Source organism: Patagioenas fasciata, chromosome 8, assembly GCF_037038585.1.
Source record: "Patagioenas fasciata isolate bPatFas1 chromosome 8, bPatFas1.hap1, whole genome shotgun sequence".
Classification (NCBI taxonomy): Eukaryota; Metazoa; Chordata; class Aves; order Columbiformes; family Columbidae; genus Patagioenas; species Patagioenas fasciata.
In genome coordinates this window covers 7650887-7669609 of record NC_092527.1, presented here as the reverse complement: position 1 = coordinate 7669609, position 18723 = coordinate 7650887, and the positions used below count along the sequence as shown (strand labels likewise).

Below are 18723 nucleotides of genomic sequence, written 5' to 3'. Positions count from 1 at the left end.
AAGAGGGGAGCAGCCCCCCCAGCACCCTGTGTGGGGCTGGCTGGTGCTGCTGGGGCATGAGGGTTTATTTTTGCAGGGGGGAGCAATGGGCGTGCGAGTGTTTGACACAGCACAGGGTATTTATTTCACAGCCGCTACACAACACCGGGGGCCGGGGCAGCCGCGCAAGCACAGCACTGGGAGCATTGCGGGGGGGCGGGGGGGGGGGTCAGCTTCTCTATGGGGTTTTTGTGTTTTTAATGTTTTTCCCACTTTTATTAGTTCCGCGTGCCCGGTTGAAGACCACGCCGCAGCACACTAGGCCTACAGGGCTCTACCCCAAAACAACAAAAAAAAGCTCAAATTCGCACAAGTGTGGCCCCCCCCACCCTGCTCACCCCCTCCTTGGGCGAGCACCCCGACACCCCGTCCCACACGGGGCCGGGGTGGGGAGAACACGCACCCACCCCATGCCCCTCCGGCAGTGGGGGGGGTCACAGGGGCCCCCGGTTGGGGGGCTGCCACCCGTCCGTGCCGCTCGCCGGGCTCTCCTGCTCCTCTACCAGATGTAGCCGCCGTCGTCACCCTCGCCTGCTTCACCCTCCTCTTCCTCGCCTTCCTCGCCCGCCTCTTCTGGCTCCTTCTCCTCCTCGTCCTCCCAGCCCACGCTGCTCCCAAAGTCGCCCGAAAACCCTGCCGCCTCCTCTGCGAGGGCGAGGGGCAGAGGCTCAGGGCCCATTGCTGGCGCTGCAGCCCTCTCCCCGGGCAGGGGGCTCCCACCGGCTGCCCCCCGGTGCTCACCGCAGTCGGGGCTGCCGTGGCCACGGGTGCCCGTCAGCTCGGCCCCGTGCTGGTCCACGCACCAGCACTCCCCGCCGCCTGGCTCGCACTGCGCCCGCCGGTAGTACCCGTCCTCATCGCAGCTGGGGATGAAGGTGCCTGCAGGGAAGCGATGACCCTCCCAAACATGTGCAGTGCAAGAAGAGCCCCCCGCAGGGCTCCCTGTCCCTCCCCTGCTGACCGGGGAACAGGGGCCCCGGGAGCCCCAACTCACCTGGCTTCATTTTGGCCGCTTCTTGGATCTGAATCTTCTCCAGCTCCCTGAGGCAGGGCGGCTCTGCAGCACCCCCACACGCCGCTCTTAGGGTGGGCGTGCAGCCCCCCCACAAAACATGGTGTGCATCCCCCAGTCCCTGCATCATGCATCCCCATGACCCCACAGCCTACACACCCCCTGCTTTCCCAGTGTGCAGCCCCCCCACCCCACAGGCTGCATCCCCCAAAATCCTGTGGCACGCATCCCCACAACTCTGCTGTGTGCATCCCCCCCAACCCCACAGCATACACTCCCATTCCCACAGCAAACGCCCCCACCCCACCCATGCACCCCCTGCCCTGGCATGACGCACTTTCCCTCCAGAAGCAGAAGCACCACTCGGGCACGGAGACGCGGCCGTCCCTGGAGGTGTCGCAGGAGTTGAAGAAGGAGCGGATGCAAACTTCGTACTTATCCAGGTTGATGGCGGCCAGCTCGGCCGCCTCCAGGAACAGATCCCCGCTGGTGTCCAGCCGGGCGAACATCCACCCCACTGCTTCCTTGCAGCTGGCTGCCACGCTTCTCTCCAGCGCTGTGGGGCAGGATGTGACCCATGGCTTCCTGGCTCCTCCGGGAACAGCCCCCCCCATGTCCCCTTCCTGCATAGCAGGGGGCTCTTACCAGTGGCAGGGCTGGCGGGGAGGCCGCCGGAGCCGTTCTGCTTGGCATTCTCCCGCAGGAGCTGGAACCAGTCGCGCAGGCGGTCGCCCAGGTCGGCCAGGTCCTGCCCGGTGCACAGTTCTGGGGGGAGCCCAAGGGGGTGGTGTCAGGCTGGGCAGGGCTCAGGGACACCCCCCTGGTGTCCCCTGTCCCACTCACCTTGCTTCCCATCACCGGTGGGAGCGTGCGGGGTCGAGCAGGGGCACTGCCCCTCGCACCGCACCGTCAGCTGCTTGCTGGCCAGGCACGCCTGCTGCTCCAGCTTGCACTGCGGGGTGGCAGTGGGATGTCAGCCAGAGAGAGGGGACACGGCACAGTGTCCCCCTCCCCGCGGCGAGCTGCCACCACCCTTACCGCCGAGCTGTAAGTGTGGCCATCGGAGCCGCAGACAGCGGCAAGTGGGGCAGCGTGGCAGGGCTTGCAGCCCCCGTGGCCCTTGGCGCCCGGCAGCTTGATCCTGCGCGGGGTGAAAGGTGTGGAAGTGCAATGCTGAGCCCCATCTCCACTGCTCAGCCCCGTCCCCGCCACCCTCCTACCTGTGCTCCAGCTTCTTGCGGCTAATGCACATGGCGCGCTGGTAGCCCTGCGCCACGCACACCTTGTGCCGGCTGCACTTCACCTTCTGGCAAGGGTCCTTGGTGGTGTCCAGGGCTGGGGGGCAGAGAGGGGATGGGGCAGGCGGGGGTGCAGGGGAGACCCCCCAGGGGAGGCCCAGCAGTGCTGGCTACGGGCCGGCCCAACACAAAGCACCATTGAGGTTGCAGCTGGGCAGCTGCCACAGCGCCAGCTGCCGCTTCCCAGCACACACCGGCCCCGGCACCACTCCCGCCGGAAGGAAAAAACCCAAGGGGGGAGCAGGCAGAAAGTGTCCCCCCCATGGTGGCTGGCACTGAGCCCCCTGCGTCCCATCCCAGCCCCATCCCAGTGGTACCTTCATCCCCGGGCTGGTTGTCCTCCCAGCTCTTGATGTAGTCATCCTGCAATTGGGGGAGAGCCTGGGTGAGTGCAGGTGGCAGGAGAGGTGACACCGGGCCGGGTGTGCCACCATCCGCTCGGGGTCACCAGCCTGGCATCGCACATACCCACCCGGGCATCCCCTGCGCTGGGAGGGGAGCAAGCAGGGATGGGGAGCAGCCTCAAGTGCCAGGGCAAGACAGCACTGGCAGCCCCTCGATGCTCACCTCCACCTCCTGGCAACGTGACAGCGAGACAGCCCAGCCGACACCAAAAAAAAGACAGAAAGATAGTGAGTGCCCACTGTCAGCCCCGGGCAGCCCAAAGCCCCTGCTGCTGGCCCCAGCCCATGGTGACGGACACCCAGTGCCAGCTGGGTACCCCGACCTTCCAAGGTGTCCAACGCTCCCATCACCAGCCTCCAATATCACCAGCACCCACAACCAAGATGCTCCCCCACCTCTGGATAGATTAAACCTTCCCCCATCGCCCGGGAAAGGCAAGGAGCAGGGAGGGATGGGCAGGAGGAAGCTCCCAAGGTCCCCCGCGTGGCCAAGATCCCCGTGGGTGACAGTCCTTGCGCTGCCACCCCAGTTGTTCACTACCGAACCCAGAGGGAGCAGGGTAAGTTGGATGTCGCTGCTTGTGGAGACAGAGCTGCTCCCCGGGGGCCCCAAAAGCATCCTGGGTGGGGGGGGAGCGATGGGGCTGAATGCCTCCCATAAGACAGCATGGCTCGCCCCGTGGGATGCTCTGGGGTGGATTTTGTGACAATAAGGCAGGAGCATCGCTGCACCCTGGGCGGGTGGGCAGGGTTTAGGATGGCAGCTCGAAACCGCGGTGCGGGAGGCAGCTCCGGAGGGGATGTCTCTTCCTCCGGCACGGCAACGTTTGCACCGCAATCGATAGCCCGCGTTCCCGTGCCATGATTAGTAACACTGCGGCGCCCGGCAGCTCCCTGCGGCGTGGCTTTCGGCACGGCCACCGGCCTCCTCCCTGCCACACAGTGGGTCACGCTTCTCCCCCCGCACTGGTGCTGCTGGGCTGAAAAACCCACAAATCCATGGGATTTGCTTATTAATCTGCGCTAACCGCTGGCAGGGCCGCAGTCCCTGGCCCTGGCACAGCTGGGTGGGCTCCATGTGAGCTGCTAGTGGGGTGCTGCCAGTGCCCAGGGATGGGGGTCTCTTGGCCTCGATCCCCCTTGGGGATGCTCGGAGTGGGGGGGGTGCACATCCACATGTGCTCCCCCATGAGCATCTGCAGCCGGCTGAGGTCCTGTGTGCCCAGCGCTGACGTTGTCCAGCAGGTATGTTGCTGGCGGGGGTCTCTAGGGAGGCATTTATCCCATCTCTTGCGCCCTCACCAGTGCTCTATCTCCCTAACTGGTTTATCTGGGGAGGTGGGGGTGTCCCCCGCTCTGCCCACAGCAGGGCACATCTCCCAGCGGCGCATCCTTGCTGCCAAGGTGAACCTGAGTGCGCATCTGAACAAAGACCAGAGGGCCTGGCTTGGGGTGGGGGGCGGCTCGACATCTGTCCCCTCCCCGCTCGGCTGCCGCAGGTCCCCTGGACCCCCCAAGATGGGACCGCAGCACCCTGCCCCCACCCTGGAGGACATGAGCTGGGGGTAACGTGGGGGCAGGGATGTAAAGTGAGCCTAGGAAAAATCCCCGACTGCCCCATAATATTAAGGATTGGAGCTAAATGCCATTGAGGCAGCTATTAAGGGCTGCATAAAAGCAAGGGGTTGCTGGCTCCTGAGCCAAATGTGCCAGGTCACCTGCCATCGCTCTGGCAGCCTCTGCATCTTCATCCTCACCCTCTCCGCCTTGCATACCCCCTGTCCCCAGGGACCAGCACTCTGCTGAGCCAGGGCTGGCCCCTGCTGTGGCACCCTGCAGGATTTAGGGGGGTCCGGGAAGATGCCCATGTCCCCACCTGCACTGAGCTGTCACCAAGGGGCTGAGGCCATGGCACAGCCCTCCTCACTGCCCGTGAAGGGCAGGCAGGGCCTGCCTGCACCCCTGCCTGGGCCCTGATGGGCTGCTTGGAGAGAGGGTGCAGGGGACAGCACCACTGGTCCCTGGAGAGGGTGGCTTTGGTGTTGAAGCGTTGGCCACGGTGGCCTTGGCATCAGCCACGCCAGCTTTGGCGACAGGCGTGGTGACATAGGGCAGGGTGATGATGGGCATGGTGGCCTTGGCGCTGCCGTAACCGGGGAGCATCCCCCCGGGTACCGGGGCCGGCAGCCGCCCACGGCCGCGGCGGGATGCAGGCAGCGCCGAGCATCCCCGGCCGCCTGTCACGGGGCCGGGCCCGGGCCCGGGCCCGGTGCCGGGGTAGGGTCGTGCTGCGGAAGCCGCAGCGGCAGGGCGGTGAAGGTGGGGAAGGGGCTCCCGGTGCCCGGCGGCGCGTCCCGTCCCCCGCCCCCGCGCCCGTCCCCGCCCCCGACTCACGTCTCGGAAGCGGTTCCAGTGCTTGATCCTGCCGCCGTACTGGGAGATGGAGGAGAGCCATTGCTCGTCCTCCATGAAATTACCGGGGCTCTCCCCCGCCGCGGCGGGGCCGGGGCCGGTGCCGGGGCCGGGGCCGGTGGCGGGCCCGGGGCCGGCGGCGGCGGCGGGCAGGAGCAGGGCCAGTAAGGCCAGCAAGACGCGGTGCCCGCCGCAGCCCCGCATGCTGCCGCAGCGCCGGGGGGAGCGGCGGGAGCGGAGCGGCACGGCGCGGCGCGGAGCGGTGCGGTGCGGTGCGGTGCGCACGGGGAGGCGCCGGCGGCGAGTGCGGCCGCGGGGCGGCACCGGGCGGCACCGGCGGGAGGGGCCGGGGCGGGGCCTCCGCCGCGCCCGCCGCACCTGCGCGCCCGCAGCGGGGCGGGGGAGCCGCCGGCACGGCACCGCCACAGCCCCCGTCCCTGCCCTGTCCCCATCCTGCAGCCCTCATCCCGCACCCCTGGTCCCCTTCCAGTCCCCGTCCTGCATATCCCGTCACTGCCCTGTCCCCACGCTGTGTCCCTGGTCCCTGCCATGTCCCTATCCCACCTCCCATACTCCCTGCCGCACCCCCATCCTGCATCACTCACCCTACATCTCTGGTCCTTACCGTGTCCCCATCCCACGTCCCCCATCCCTGACACATCCCCATCTTTACCATGTCCCCATCCTGCATCACTGGTCCCTACCGTGTCTCCATCCCACCTCCCTCATCCCCTGCCCCAGCCATACCCCCATCTTGCATCACTCACCGCACATCTCTGGTCCTTACCATGTCCCCATCCCACATCCCCCCATCCCTGCCACATCCTCATCCTACTTCCCCCATCCTGCATTCCCCATCTTTACTATGTCCCCATCCCACGTCCCCTGTCCGCATCCTGCACCCCTGGTCCCTGCCCTGTCCCCATCCTGCATTCCCCATTTCATGTCCCCTGTCCCCATCCTGTCCCCCAACCCTGCATCCCCTGCCATTGCTGTGCCCCCACGCTTCATCCCTATCCTGTATTGCTATCTTCTGACCCCTGTCCCCATCATTTATCCTCTGTCCCTGCCATGTCCCCACCCTGCATCTCCCTGTCGCTGTGATCCCCACCCTGCAGTCCCATCCCTCAGCCACCCCAACACTGCATTTTGGGGGTCCGGCGGAGAAGCCAGGCCCTGCCCCAACGGAGGCCGGGGAGCAAGAGCAGGGCAGGCAGGTTTCAAACCACCACTTTTGGGTTTTCCCCTTCTCTCAGCCAGCGAAAGGCAGACAGGGTGGGCACAGAGGCACTTGCAGGGACATGTCTGTTTTCCTGGATGGTGACAACTCACCCCGGCTGCAGCTGTGAAGGAGCAGTGGGGGCGCAGGGCTCTGTGTCCCTGTTGCTCCTTCACAGCTGCAGATGGGGAACTCCCAGCACACACAGGCTGCATTTAAGAAAACAGTATTATTTTCAACTTTACGGTTAATGATGAGCTGTCCTCCTGCCCTGGGCTCCAGCAAAGCTTGCTGCTGAGCAACATTACAGCATAAAACAACTTTCTTCTTTCTCTCAGCAATAAGGATGCAAGGATCTGCAAGTGGGGTGGCCAGCCTGTGATGCAGCCTAGATGGAAGAAAGAAGCAGAGCTGCAGATTTCAGTTTTAACAAGTTTTAGGCAAGTTCTACACTCTTAGGTTGTATCTTGCAAATCCGTAACTCTGCCTGGTTTAACAGGATTTCAATTCATTCATGCAGGACCATGCATAAAACACAGTCTTATCATGCTCAATATAAACTGCTCTGTTTAAGAATAATGATAGAAAAGGGAAAACTCTTCGTAAATCCACCGTGGTTCATTTTTTTCTGGCCCCAACCCCCCCAAAAAGCAGAAGGTTTGTTTCACTTACACAAGTAGCTTCCTTTGTGCAAGAGTAAGGGGATACAACACCCAAATTCTGCCCCTCTCGTTTGTATAATAAGCATCTTTGTTTCGAAAGCACTACAGGCAAAGCAGAGCTGCAACTCCACCTGACTCACGCGCACTCTTAACATACAAGGGGATCAAGCGAGGTGCAAGTTTAAATACATACACAATGATTTGCTGGATCACAGCCTAACCTTCGACTCTACAGATGAGAGGAAAAGAGCAGAACCCTTAATTCTGCCCAGGGACGGAGCTGTGAAGCGAATTTAGCTGTGCCAGGCTAGAGCAAGGGGATAAGCCGCTTACCGCCGATATTCAACCGACTTCCAAACAGTCACAGAAATAATTGTAATCAAACATGCCTACACTAGTGGGACGTGGAGGAGTGTCCTCAGGTTAGCCCTTTGCTTTGTAGAAAAGCCGTGTTTGCCAGGTCAAAGCTCTCTCCATGTTAGGGAGGTGGCAAGATAAGTCCCCCTCGATGAAGAACAACTTGGAGTTGCCAGTGTTAGGTGACGAGGGTGGCAAGCAGGCGTGACAGAAAGGCCACCTCTGCCCTCTTAGCGTTACAAACCCAGCAGGGAGCAGCTTCCCGAGGTGCATCTCCCCTTCCTGCGGGCAGGCAGCGGGGCTGGCGGCTGCACCAGCAGCTCGTGGATCTGTTCTTTGGGCGGCTGAAGAGATTTGCCAAGTACCTCTTGAGGCTGGCGGAACGATGACAGCGGCCGGTATTAAGTGCTCTCAGTACCTCCTCGCGTCGGGCTGCTAGCGAGCGTGCCGGTGCTCTGCTCGCAGAGAGAACGGCTTCGAAGACTCTTCCTCCTCCGCTCAGAGGGCACAAAAGCATTTGTCTGCAAGGAAAAGCAGAGACGAAAAGCCCAGTGGTTGCAATTGGGCAAAGGGAAACCAGCAAAACCACTGACAATTTGATTTCCCAGCAGGCTTGGAATTGCAAGCAGAGATGGGTAATTTGGCCTTGGAAATTAGGGGAAAAGAAGAAAGCCTCCCTGAATCCTGCCTGCCTCCCACCGGTGTTTGCACACGCAGTAAGAGCACGGCCACACAGCCAGCTCACTTCAGGAGGGAAGAAATGGGATAAAAACCTCCTAAAAATGATCATTAGTATAAGCAGGTGCTGCCGGAGCAGCCCTGTCCATGGCTAACACACTCCCTGCCTCGATGACAGTACGATTCCACATTCACGGCAGCAACGAGGAACAAGCAGCAGCAGCTGCTGCCACCACCGGTTTGTTGCAAAACAAGTAAACACCAGCATTTTCCACGTTTCAAAGCGCTCATCCTTGGGCAAGTTGAAAGCATGTGTTGCTGTCCTTACCAAACAGGGAGGTTTACATGAAAAAAAAGTCATCCTCAGATCTCTGAAGGATTCACAATGGTATCAAAGAGTTTTGCGCTTCTTTTAATGGAGAAACCACCTACAAGGCATATGTTTTTTGACACTCTCCAAAACGGGCACCGGAAAGAACTCTTACCATAAATGCTTTCTTATTAAACATAGTTGTGTGCTGGAAGTTTAATTACAGAACCTATCAATGCAACAGGAGATAAACACTTTGCTTTTGAAGGGATTAAATTTATTTGGAGATGTAAATCACATAGACACGCTGTTGAAGTTCCAAGCAAGGCCTGACCTCAACAGCATTAAATCATGCTCCAGGGAGCTCTCTTAAATACTCTTTTTAAGACTAAACTTCCTTCTTCTGAAGTAAAGCCATGCTTAAACTTCAGTGAGTCCCCCAAAGCCACCTGCACCAGGTTTTCTAGTTATCTTCTTCGAAAACAAACAAGCAACAGACAACAAACAGGTGACTTCATGATGTTCTGGTTAAATGCCACGGTTCCTGGCTGCAATGTGCTGCGGAGGAGCCGTGAGGTGTCCCCGTCCGGAGCTCCCGGGTTCCTGTCCAAAATTTATGTGCTATGAAAACATGTTCCAGCGACGAGCGGACCCGCTGCGGCAGCCGCGTTGCTGTTTCAGAAGTTCAGCTGCCCAGATGTCGCGTAGTAGCCAGAGGTGTCCGAGGAGAACCTTTGGGAAAGACGCACCGCGTCCAGCTGCACCTCTCCGAAGTGGAAGTGCTCAAAGTGCTAAAAAAGAGAAGAAAAACCATTTGAGGGGCACCTAGAGAAATGCAGGCAGCAGCTGGTCCATGGGCCTCTTGAAGAGCTGGCCCTGCAAAAAGCCCCTACTCATAGACTTGTTTTGCCTTTGATGAAACTATTCTTTAAATCACTTTTCCCTCTAGAGCCTGCAGTTGGCCTGTAAAGCAAACAGAGTGTGAAGCGAACATCTCTTCTTATCTACAGCAGCAGTTGCTCAAACCTTCCCTACATTGCTTTCTGCCTGTGTCTCATTTTGGGAGCTTGGGGAGGGTGTTCACCACCCCAATTCCACCACCTCAGGGTGGCCCTTGGGGTCGCAGGTTCCGCAGGAGCGAGGATTGAGGCCAGGATGTTTTTACTAATCCAAGCCACAGGATGGATGACTTAGAGCGACGGCTCAGTCCTAATTCAAACTAGGAGGCTCGAGGCGCAAGGCTCTTCATCCCAGCACTGACCCTGCTTTGTTCAACAAACCCTTCTTTGTTCGGCAAAGACTCGAGTGCAAATTAATGAAAGCAAAGCAACTGTGGGACCCGGGGGGCGTGTCTCTGCTGATTAATCCAATCTATGAAGCAGACCAAAAAAATGACATCAGAATTTCTGATGGGGAATTTCAGCGATATTGCTGGAAAGGCATCGTGTCCAAGCGTGGAGCGCTCCTCCCGTTCCATTAAGTCGTGGGAAATGGCTCTACCTAGAAACATCAGTCGTGCCTGAGCAAAAGCTTTTCAGCAGAAATGCTAATTTCAAAACTCCGCTTAACGGGAGCGCTGCGAGTCACCCAGCGCCTGAGCAGCGACATCTCCCCACCACAGAGATCTCCAAAATGCCCATTCCATCTGTCTCCTATTGGATTTTCTATCTGTCCCTGCAGATGTCAGCTCAAGCAAGTCGAACACCCCTTCCTACCATTACAGAAGGCACAAACCCTAATGGCCAGCGAAAGCCAATGCATTAATTACAACATGTTCTCCTAGAGCCAATGGTGCATCAATTCCTCCATACAGCAGATGATCAAAACCCCAAATACCTCATTAGCATCTGAAAGGCTGCACTTCTCCTTCTCCAGAAAGGCATTTGGCTCTGCCTGGCACTGATTTGGGCATGACTGCTCTTTTGTTGGTTCTCCCAAGGGTATTCTCCTTTGCAAACATCTTTTTTTTTATTGCAAGGGGACCAGCTAGGTCCATAAAAGACAAATGTCTTAGGGAAAGCGATTCCCTGCCCATCTTCAGGGCAGAGCGAGCAGGGCTTCAGCCAGGGAGCCCCACCGAGGTCTGTGGGCTGCAAACCAGACGCCGGGCGGTGCGATGAATCCGGCCTTGCTTCAGCCTGCCAGCTCACCCAGACAGCTCTCCACTCAGGATTTGGCTGAGGCCAGCAATTCCCCATGGACACACGACAGTCAGGATGGGATTTCTGAAGAGAAGGGGTATTTATGCGTGCAGAGCCAGCTCTTGGCGGTCTCTAAGCCTCTGCTTCAGTTTGAAACGGCTGCAGCTGCAGTCGGACGTGCCGCAGAGCTCTCGCTGCCAGCAGCCCCCTGCCAGGGACCACCTCCTCCTCCTCCTCCAACCTCCTGAGTTCAAGCCACTTCTGCAAAAAGCACCTGGGTTAGCACAAACACCACAAAGAACTGGGTTTCTCTGCACTGGACCGTGTAGTCCCAGTGTGCCCACCTAGGAGAGGCGGTGGGCAGCATCCAGCTCACCTGCACCTCATCCTGCCTTTGGGGTGACGCTTGTCCCTTATGGCCCCCAGCACAAGGACTTACTTTGCACAGGGCCCGAAGTAATTCACCGCTAATCGCTCAGGCTCGTATTAAGCCGCAACTGGCTGCCAGTTCTTCCCAGCACATACTTGGCAGGAGCCAGGCGCCTCGCTACGGGGGTCACACAGGTCCCCGTCCCAGCAAGAGGTCCCTCCACAGCAGCCTGGTTTTGGGGGACACCGTGTGCGCGGCTAAAGCAGGGCACCCCATTGAAAAGGAGTTGTGCTAAGGGAGCGTCTCAAACAGGGAGAGGAGGAAAAGAGAGAAAAGAAATGACTACAGCCATACAAACTCCATTTTATACAATTAAAGATTTATACAATTAAAGATTAATTCTGTTCCCAAAAGCCTGCGTAGTTCATGCTAGAGGACTTAGGATAAAATGTCTCATTAATAAGAGATGGGAGTAAAAAGGGGGTTGTTCTCCTTTCTCTTTTTGTTTTGGCTGATCTGGGAGGGAAGGATGATTCCCAGCTCTCCGGGGCGTGCTGCAGGGCTTGCTGCCAGCGTGCCCGCTCACCCCAAACCTTCACACCTCTCCGACAAAATGGTCATTCATATCCACTCTCCTTTCCTTCACAGAGCACTCTCCACCCAGGAAAATTGTTCTCTTCATTCCTAACGGAGTGATAGGTGTGCTGGTAAGCAAGGAGATACGAGGAGAAGGGGGACAAGAGAAGTGGGACAAGAGAAGGGGGACAAGATGCATTTATTTCTGTAGAATGAAATCTTCGTAAACACAAAGAAAACAAACAAAACGCTGGGACGTGCTGGTCCCATCAGCAGCCCTGGAAGTCAAACCTTTACACGAAACAACCAAAGGAAGAGTCTTTCAGATACTTGTTTATATTATCTCTGCACACCACAACCTGTTTTGCTTACAAAACACATGTATTTCAAAGCAAAAACTAGTTAATGAGACAAACCGTCACCCCAGCCCCTCTTGTCTCAGGCGCATGGGAGCAGAAAGACAATCAGAAAATCCCAGAAGACCCTGCCCAGGTCAAGGGCCCTCCATTTGTACACTGCTAGGAGTGAAGCAAAACCCTTGTACCAAAGCATTTTGTATTCCCTTGGCTTTTTTAAGACCTACCATCTCCCATGTGTCCGAGCGTGTGTGTGTTTCCCAGGGAGAACGCCACTGGAACTATTGATTTTTGGTAATGTAGCTGTACTTTATGAGAGTAAACATGCTAGAAGATTTAGAGGACAAGCACTGACATTTTTTTCTGCTCTCGTTTCAAGCGGGCTTCTCACAATGCTTCTTGGCTCCCCAAGGGCACCCACGACAGAAGCCACCGTGGGGATCACAGTGGGGAGCGATGCCCCTCGAAACATCATCCTCTGAGACCCCTGGAACACCGGGAGCTGGCTTCCCACCACGAAAGCATCCTGCACTCAGGTCCCTGGGGGCCTGGGCAGAGATTTCAGAAGGCTGAGCCTCTGCTTTCGACTTTCACTTCTATTTATCTTGGGGAAAAGCCAAGCAGAGCCGAGAAAGATATTTATATCTCCCCCCTCTCCCCAGCCACCACAGAAATGCTCTGGTTTCGGAGGAGGCCTGTAGCGCAGCTGATGAAATGCCTCCTGTAAAAGCATTTCAGCATTTTTAAAATCCTGGGCAAGGAAAGAAGATACCTGAAGGTTGTTACGCTTCGTGCACAAATGCTGATAACCCCAAGACGTGCCTAATCCCCCTCTTATCCCTTCCCACAGGTGCCAAGGACCCACCTTTCCCCAAAAAGGCTGCAGGGAGCGGATCGGGAGCAGCTGGGGGGAGGCAGAGGGAGGAAAAACGCAATTGCCCGCCCGGTTACTGAAATCTGTGTCATTTGATTGGAGTGGGACGTGAGGCTCAGCAAAAGCATGGTAATTCTATAAATCCAAACACGCTGAAGGATTTATGTCCTCGCTGCCTAAAGAATAAATAAGACGTTGGGGGTTGGGATTTTTTTTTAATATTATAAATGAAAATGAACCTGATGGAGGTAAAGGTCAACTTACGAGTTCAACATCACGTATGCTGTGCAAGCTACTAACTCCCATCAAGGGAATAGCACTTACCAGACTAAGTGCCCCCTGTTTCCCTGCTGCCTTCCCAAATTAAATTAGAACCCAAGAACGAAAGAGCATTGTTAACTTTTAACCCCAGAGCCAGCACCTCTAAAGCAAACGAGCCGGAGATGTGCCCTGCCTTTCAAACCACAGCCAAAGGCTTGGGAGCCGCTTGGCGAGGATGCCGAGAAGGACACGGCGTCTCCCATGGGAGCGGCACCCCGGGACCTGCATGGGACACGACCACGCCGGTAGCGATGAAAGGCAGACAGCCCTGCGGTAGCTCCCAGAAAATAAGCTTTTCTCCCTTGTTTTCCCCCAAAAGTCATGTATTTTGAGCCAGGAAAAGCCAGCGGGACACCTGTCATTTTGAACACCCCTATTTCTCTCGTTTAAGACAATTCCCTTCAGATGTTGGAAACCCTTCTTCCTCCGGGGTCCGTTCCACTCCGTTACCCACAAATTACGCGGCAGGGCTCCCTCAGGGTGCAACAATCATTTTCTGAGGGAAGAAAGAAGAGGCCAAAGACTTGTTTTGGGAGAGAAAGAATCACACATCGAACCGCTCACTCCTTGCAAACCTGAGCCAAAAACACAAGTACAAACTTCAGCCCCCAAACCACAAGAACTTCCTTATCAAAGGCAGAGCAACAGAATGCCTTTTTTTCCGCATATTTCCCCCCCTTTTGCCTAAGCCTGTGAAGTAAGTTTTACCGAAGCACGGCAGAAATAAATGCAAAGTGGGACGATTCCTCGATGAAGCAGTTAAAACGTGTGTCTCAAATGCTGTTGTGCTCCCGAGAGCGGGTATTTGTCAAGCAGCCATCCTCGAGGGCTCGCTTCTTGCAGCCAACCCTCCTGGAATGAGACGGCACCTTTGTGTTCAAACCTGGAAACAACAGTAATAAATCACGGCGCTAACCCACGTAAGGACAGCAGCGACGCGTTTCAGCTCTGGTTGTGACGAGCAGAGATGCCAACACAAACCGGTGCTTTTAAATCACCTGTCACGGGCTCAACAAGCGTGAGAAATATTAATGGATTCGCCTGGAGAAGCACTGGGCAGCGTGAGGACAAAGTAAGTCCAGACAAGGGAAAGGAGTAAGGGGTATTTAAAACTTCCTTCACGTAATCTCTGGCTTGCACTCCCATTGCCTGGCCTGGATTTTGCTGTTACCGTCAGGATTATTGATCAGTTTCTAAAGCCTTACGTTGTCTACTGTAGTCAGCCAAAAAAGGACCCATCCTGAATTAATAAAAAGTCCAAGCAGTTCTGACGAGAGCCTCAATACTCAGAAACACCGAGGGAGCGATGATTCACTGCAACGTCTTGCAATAGAAACTACCACCAAAGAGCAGCATTATCACAGGATAAAATGCATACACACACATAGACATATATACCCCCAGAGTCTGTGCAGAGCTCGCTTTGTTGTGAGCTCCAGCCACAGAGAGCAGTGCCATAGGGTAGGGGTATTATTGATTAGCGGCACAAAACTGTCCCCGGTGAATCAGCGCTGGCATGTAATGTCATTAGCCTGTGACCAATCAGCCTCAGAAACCCAGCTGCCCTCAGCAGGGAGCTGAGGGGGCGTCCTGTTTGCTGTATCTGGAACGAGCACAGAAATCAGCAACTTCTGAGGCGCTCCCATGGCTGCGGACGAGCTCGCTGTCGCTCCCACTGCGCAGCCCACGCCACAGGTGGGATGCCGGCAACCCCTTCTCCTCTCTTTTGCCCGGGTTGAAGGTGTTTACCCAGAAAAATAGTCCCTTCCAGGAAGGCATGCGAACAGGCCGAGCACCACTCGCCTCTGCCACGCACGGGATGGCTTTTGATCGGCAACCCAGCGCTGTGGCCGCGCGAGAGCACACCGGGAATCAGGGTCCAGCAGCAGACAGCAGCACGGAGAGAACTCCAACCAGGAGATTAAATTCAAGCTTCAGAGGAGCCGCAGGCTTTATGGCTTCATCTGCTCTGCGCACAGCATCCTGATGGGCAGCAGTGGTGACTGAAGGAACCAAGTCGGAAAGCCGGGAGGGACAGGAGGTTGCTTTCTGTGGAAAATCAGCACGCTACGGTGCTGTTATCCCCTTCGGGGAAGGGAAGGAGCAAATAAAATCCCAAGTGCTCGCTGACAAGCATGAAAAAAAACTAAGCGGCATTTCTGAAGAGTTGCCTCAACACTTGAGCAATGAAACCTGTTTGTTTTCAGGCTCTCTGAACCCTCCCCTGGATGCAATTGCAGCAGAGCACAACCCAACACCTCAAACCCTTCTTGCACCATCTTCCTCTACAAGGAAGGGGAGCGACCTCAACAGGATCAGACCACGGGGTGTGACTTGCCCAAATAAACATCACACTATCCTTCCAGCTCACAAGGGACGATACATTTGAATTAACACGTGTCCACAGCTTGGGACGGAAAACACTGCAGACAACAATTGCTCTTCCAAATCATTTGGCTAAAGCACAACCGCGGGGCGCACACCGGCTACGGCAGGGAAGGTGCCGACTCTTTGGCAAACTGCTGTGTTAAAGAGCTGATACCAGCATTAAGAAAAACTGACTGACAGAAGAAAAGTTCCTAGTGGTAAAAACATGAATGGATTAAAAATTAAGAAAAAAAAAAATTTAGAAATTCAAAAGTAACGCTCAGAAACACTAAGAAGCATCCACTGAACTCCAGCAAACTCTGTCCATCAGAGGTCTCCAAATTAACCTTCTTCGCTGCACAAACCACAGCCTTCAATCCCGCTTCTGGGATCCCACCTACCTGCTTAATGCGCCTCTTGGCTGCCAACTCCCACACAGACCTGTCGGGGCCTCTGGGGTCTGAACAGCATCTCTGCTGCTCCTTGGAGGCCGATGCATGAACGCAGTTCAGCAACGGAAAGCTGCTGGTAAAAGAGGGACCTCAAGGCCCAGCCTGCCCGTGCCTTGTTGTGGCTTTGTGCATTTACGCTATCAACATCACCCCAGTGGTCTACAGAAGGCTGTTACATCCACAGCATTGAGCTGCAAAAGCTGACCCAGTTCCCAGGCACAGTATGTGCTGTCAGAGCTCCTTCTTTCTCATCCTGAGAAACACAGTGAAACCCTTTCCATTCGCGACCTAAACTCTCCCAAACTACGACTGACAAACCCCAAAACACATCCCATGGTGGCTCCCAGAAGATGAGGCACAACTGGGCAACGTGTCAGGATCTGTGGAGTTCGTTCCATTAATGGATGTTTTTAATTCCATTTTCAACTTTCAAAATACGTTTTCTGAAACAGTTTGGTGCCAAAAAAAGAATTATCTGGTTCTTTTATTATTCACTCTGGACAACACTTCGCCAATGATTATCTGTCAGGGGTTTAATTGCGCTTGGAAGCTTGCCAGCAATAATGCACGAGAAGTGTCGGAAAAGCAGGTAGACGGGCGCCCAGCCCGAGCAGCAGCTCTTCCCGGCATTCTCCACCTCCTTCCTCTCCTCTCCACGGCTTTGGGAAGGACGGCTGCCCAGGCACTCGACATCTCCAAGCCTCAGCCATGAAGCTCGTTGGGTGTTCTGCAGGCATGCAGCTGGCTCTGGAGTGTCTCTCCATCACAGCAGTGAGTCCTTCCATCCCAGTAACACCAGGAGCAGCCCTTCCCCTCTTGTTTTCTTACAACCGCTGGCAGGTTTTAAAAGGTGGCAACAGAGGCGCTTTCATCTCATCTGGGAAAAATCAAGCATGGAGGCTTCAGGAGGGAGAAAACCTGGCCATAAAAGCCCCAGCAGCCTATCTTTTGGGAGCATGGCTGATCTGTATCATAAGCAAAGCACTAACTCCTTTATCATTCGCATTCAGCTTGCTACTAGCCTTTCATATCCACAAGCTTTGGCATGAGCCACCAGGACCTGAAATTACAAACAAGCGAGCACCTTCAGTTACAACGAGCCCAACGCAGGACGCAAGTCAGGAGCGTCTCCTCGTGACACGGGAAGAGCTCTTCCAATTAAATCACTGGTGCCATTGCTCCGAAAGCAAAACCAATGTAACTATTTATATCTGGAAAAGAACCAGCAATACAAGAGCAAGAAGCACACGTGGAGTTTGGGGAGAAAGATCCTAGGTGTATATAACAGGTTTCTTTTTTGTGTTTTTACTTTACTGAGACAAAATAAACACCATGTAAATGCCAAGAAGCTTTTGGTATGTTTGCTAATGCCATCTCACGGGTGCTTTTCACCTCGTAATCATAAAGCAACAGGCTGAAGGAAGGACTGAAAGAGGTCATCGGCTCCACTGGCCTCTCCTTCAAGGCAGGAGGAGCTCCTTGGTGGCAGATCCTGGACTAACGTCTCTGCTCCCTCAAAACAGCCAGGCCCCCAATTTCTCCAGCTCCTCTAGAGCAGCACTTCATTATCCTTCCCATTACAAACATTTTCCTAACACCTCATCCCGTGCTGCAATTTAAGCCCATTATTTCTCATCCTGCTATTAGAGCAAGGAGGACAGAGTATCCACTGCTGGCAAAAGCTTTCACATGCCTAAAGAGTTTTTCCTATGTGTTGTCCTCCTCCTGCCCTTTATTAGCCTCAAAACAGCTCTAAGTCTTTCAGCCTCAGCTCGTGGACATTTTCTAGCCCTCCGATTACCTTGCTGTTGCCTTTGGGGCTCTTTGTACCCACTCACGGCACCCCAAACTAGACAAACACTTCAGCTATGGGCTGAGTGCTTAGTGCGGCCTGAGGTTTACTTTACAGGTTTGCCTTTTTATTTCAACAGACCCACTCGGCTGGTTCGCGCTCCGGAGCAAACCCCACAACCCAAGCCCTGCTCCCTGGGGCTGCTATCAAGGCACTTCTGCGTTCTGCACCGACACCACCACTGCCCTAGTTCACAGCAGCCCGAAGTTTTCTGCCCAATTTCTCAAGGCCATTCAGCGCTCTGTTCTCTCGGGCTACCGCGTGTGATTTTCCTCCGTCCCTCCAGTGGGGTTTTATCCACAGACCTAAGAGGAGCACGTTTTGCATCGAACACAATACACTCCTGGCCTCTGTGGGTGCAAAGGGTGCGGGGTTTCCAGCCGAGCTCTGGAAGCAGCCGATCCTTCTCCTCTGGCTGCTGCCACACAAACCTCAGCTCTTCGTAAAACTGGAGCAAAGCCACCTCAGCTGCCAGAGGGTGATGCAGCACCAGGGAGGGTGGCATTCAGCAACAGTCTAAATTCATATGTCAGGCCTGATTTCTTACAAATAAAACCATTTGGGGACAGATGCGAGCCTTTGTTTAGCTGAGATCCTCTCCCTCCAGGGTCCCCCCTCCTTCACAAGCCAAATCTAGAGATGTTCCTGCCACTTCCACACTGCAAAATCTTTTCTTTAGCTCAGGGTTTTGGGTCCATTCCCCCCCTGCCACAAATCCATGAAAATTCATGTGCTTGAGGAAATCAAACCGTAGTTGCTATGGTGAAAGGCGTTCTGCAAACTAAGAAATAAATACAAGTGGGACATTTGGAGGTTACCGGATTTTTGCACATCTTTCAGACAAGAATAAAACAAAACCTCCGTCACGCTGAAGGCTCTGCTAACTTCCCAGACCCTGCTACGCCTCCAACATGAGGGATGTACAGGACAACTTGTTTAAGGAAATTAATAATCAAGCACTGCATTTCTCCAAAGAAGCCTCATCCCCATGGCTCTCAGCGTTGCCTATTCTAGCAAAGGCAG

At 55.5% G+C, this 18723-nt stretch overlaps 2 protein-coding genes across 7 annotated transcripts in view; both read right to left on the bottom strand.

Annotated features, from left to right (window-relative positions):
- Window positions 1-100: 100 nt before the first annotated feature.
- On the bottom strand, window positions 101-5448 carry SPOCK2 (SPARC (osteonectin), cwcv and kazal like domains proteoglycan 2). The gene is made up of 11 exons (XM_065843935.2): window positions 5148-5448; window positions 2917-2925; window positions 2667-2712; window positions 2272-2386; window positions 2090-2192; window positions 1895-2003; window positions 1697-1816; window positions 1389-1607; window positions 1034-1096; window positions 781-918; window positions 101-684 (listed from the first exon to the last, which is right to left on the bottom strand). The coding sequence occupies exons 1-11, from the start codon at window positions 5367-5369 to the stop codon at window positions 539-541; spliced, it is 1290 nt and encodes a 429-aa protein (XP_065700007.1). The 5' UTR covers window positions 5370-5448; the 3' UTR covers window positions 101-538.
- Window positions 5449-8646: 3198 nt separating this feature from the next.
- Window positions 8647-18723, bottom strand: part of ASCC1 (activating signal cointegrator 1 complex subunit 1) — a 35992-nt gene continuing 25915 nt past the window's right edge. For 5 of the 6 annotated variants that reach the window (XM_065843319.2, XM_065843323.2, XM_071811610.1 and 2 more), the window contains exon 10: window positions 8647-9182. In XM_065843319.2, coding sequence (XP_065699391.1) covers window positions 9069-9182 — 114 coding nt within the window. In that variant the 3' untranslated portion in view covers window positions 8647-9068. The other variant, XM_071811609.1, reaches the window with a different exon arrangement.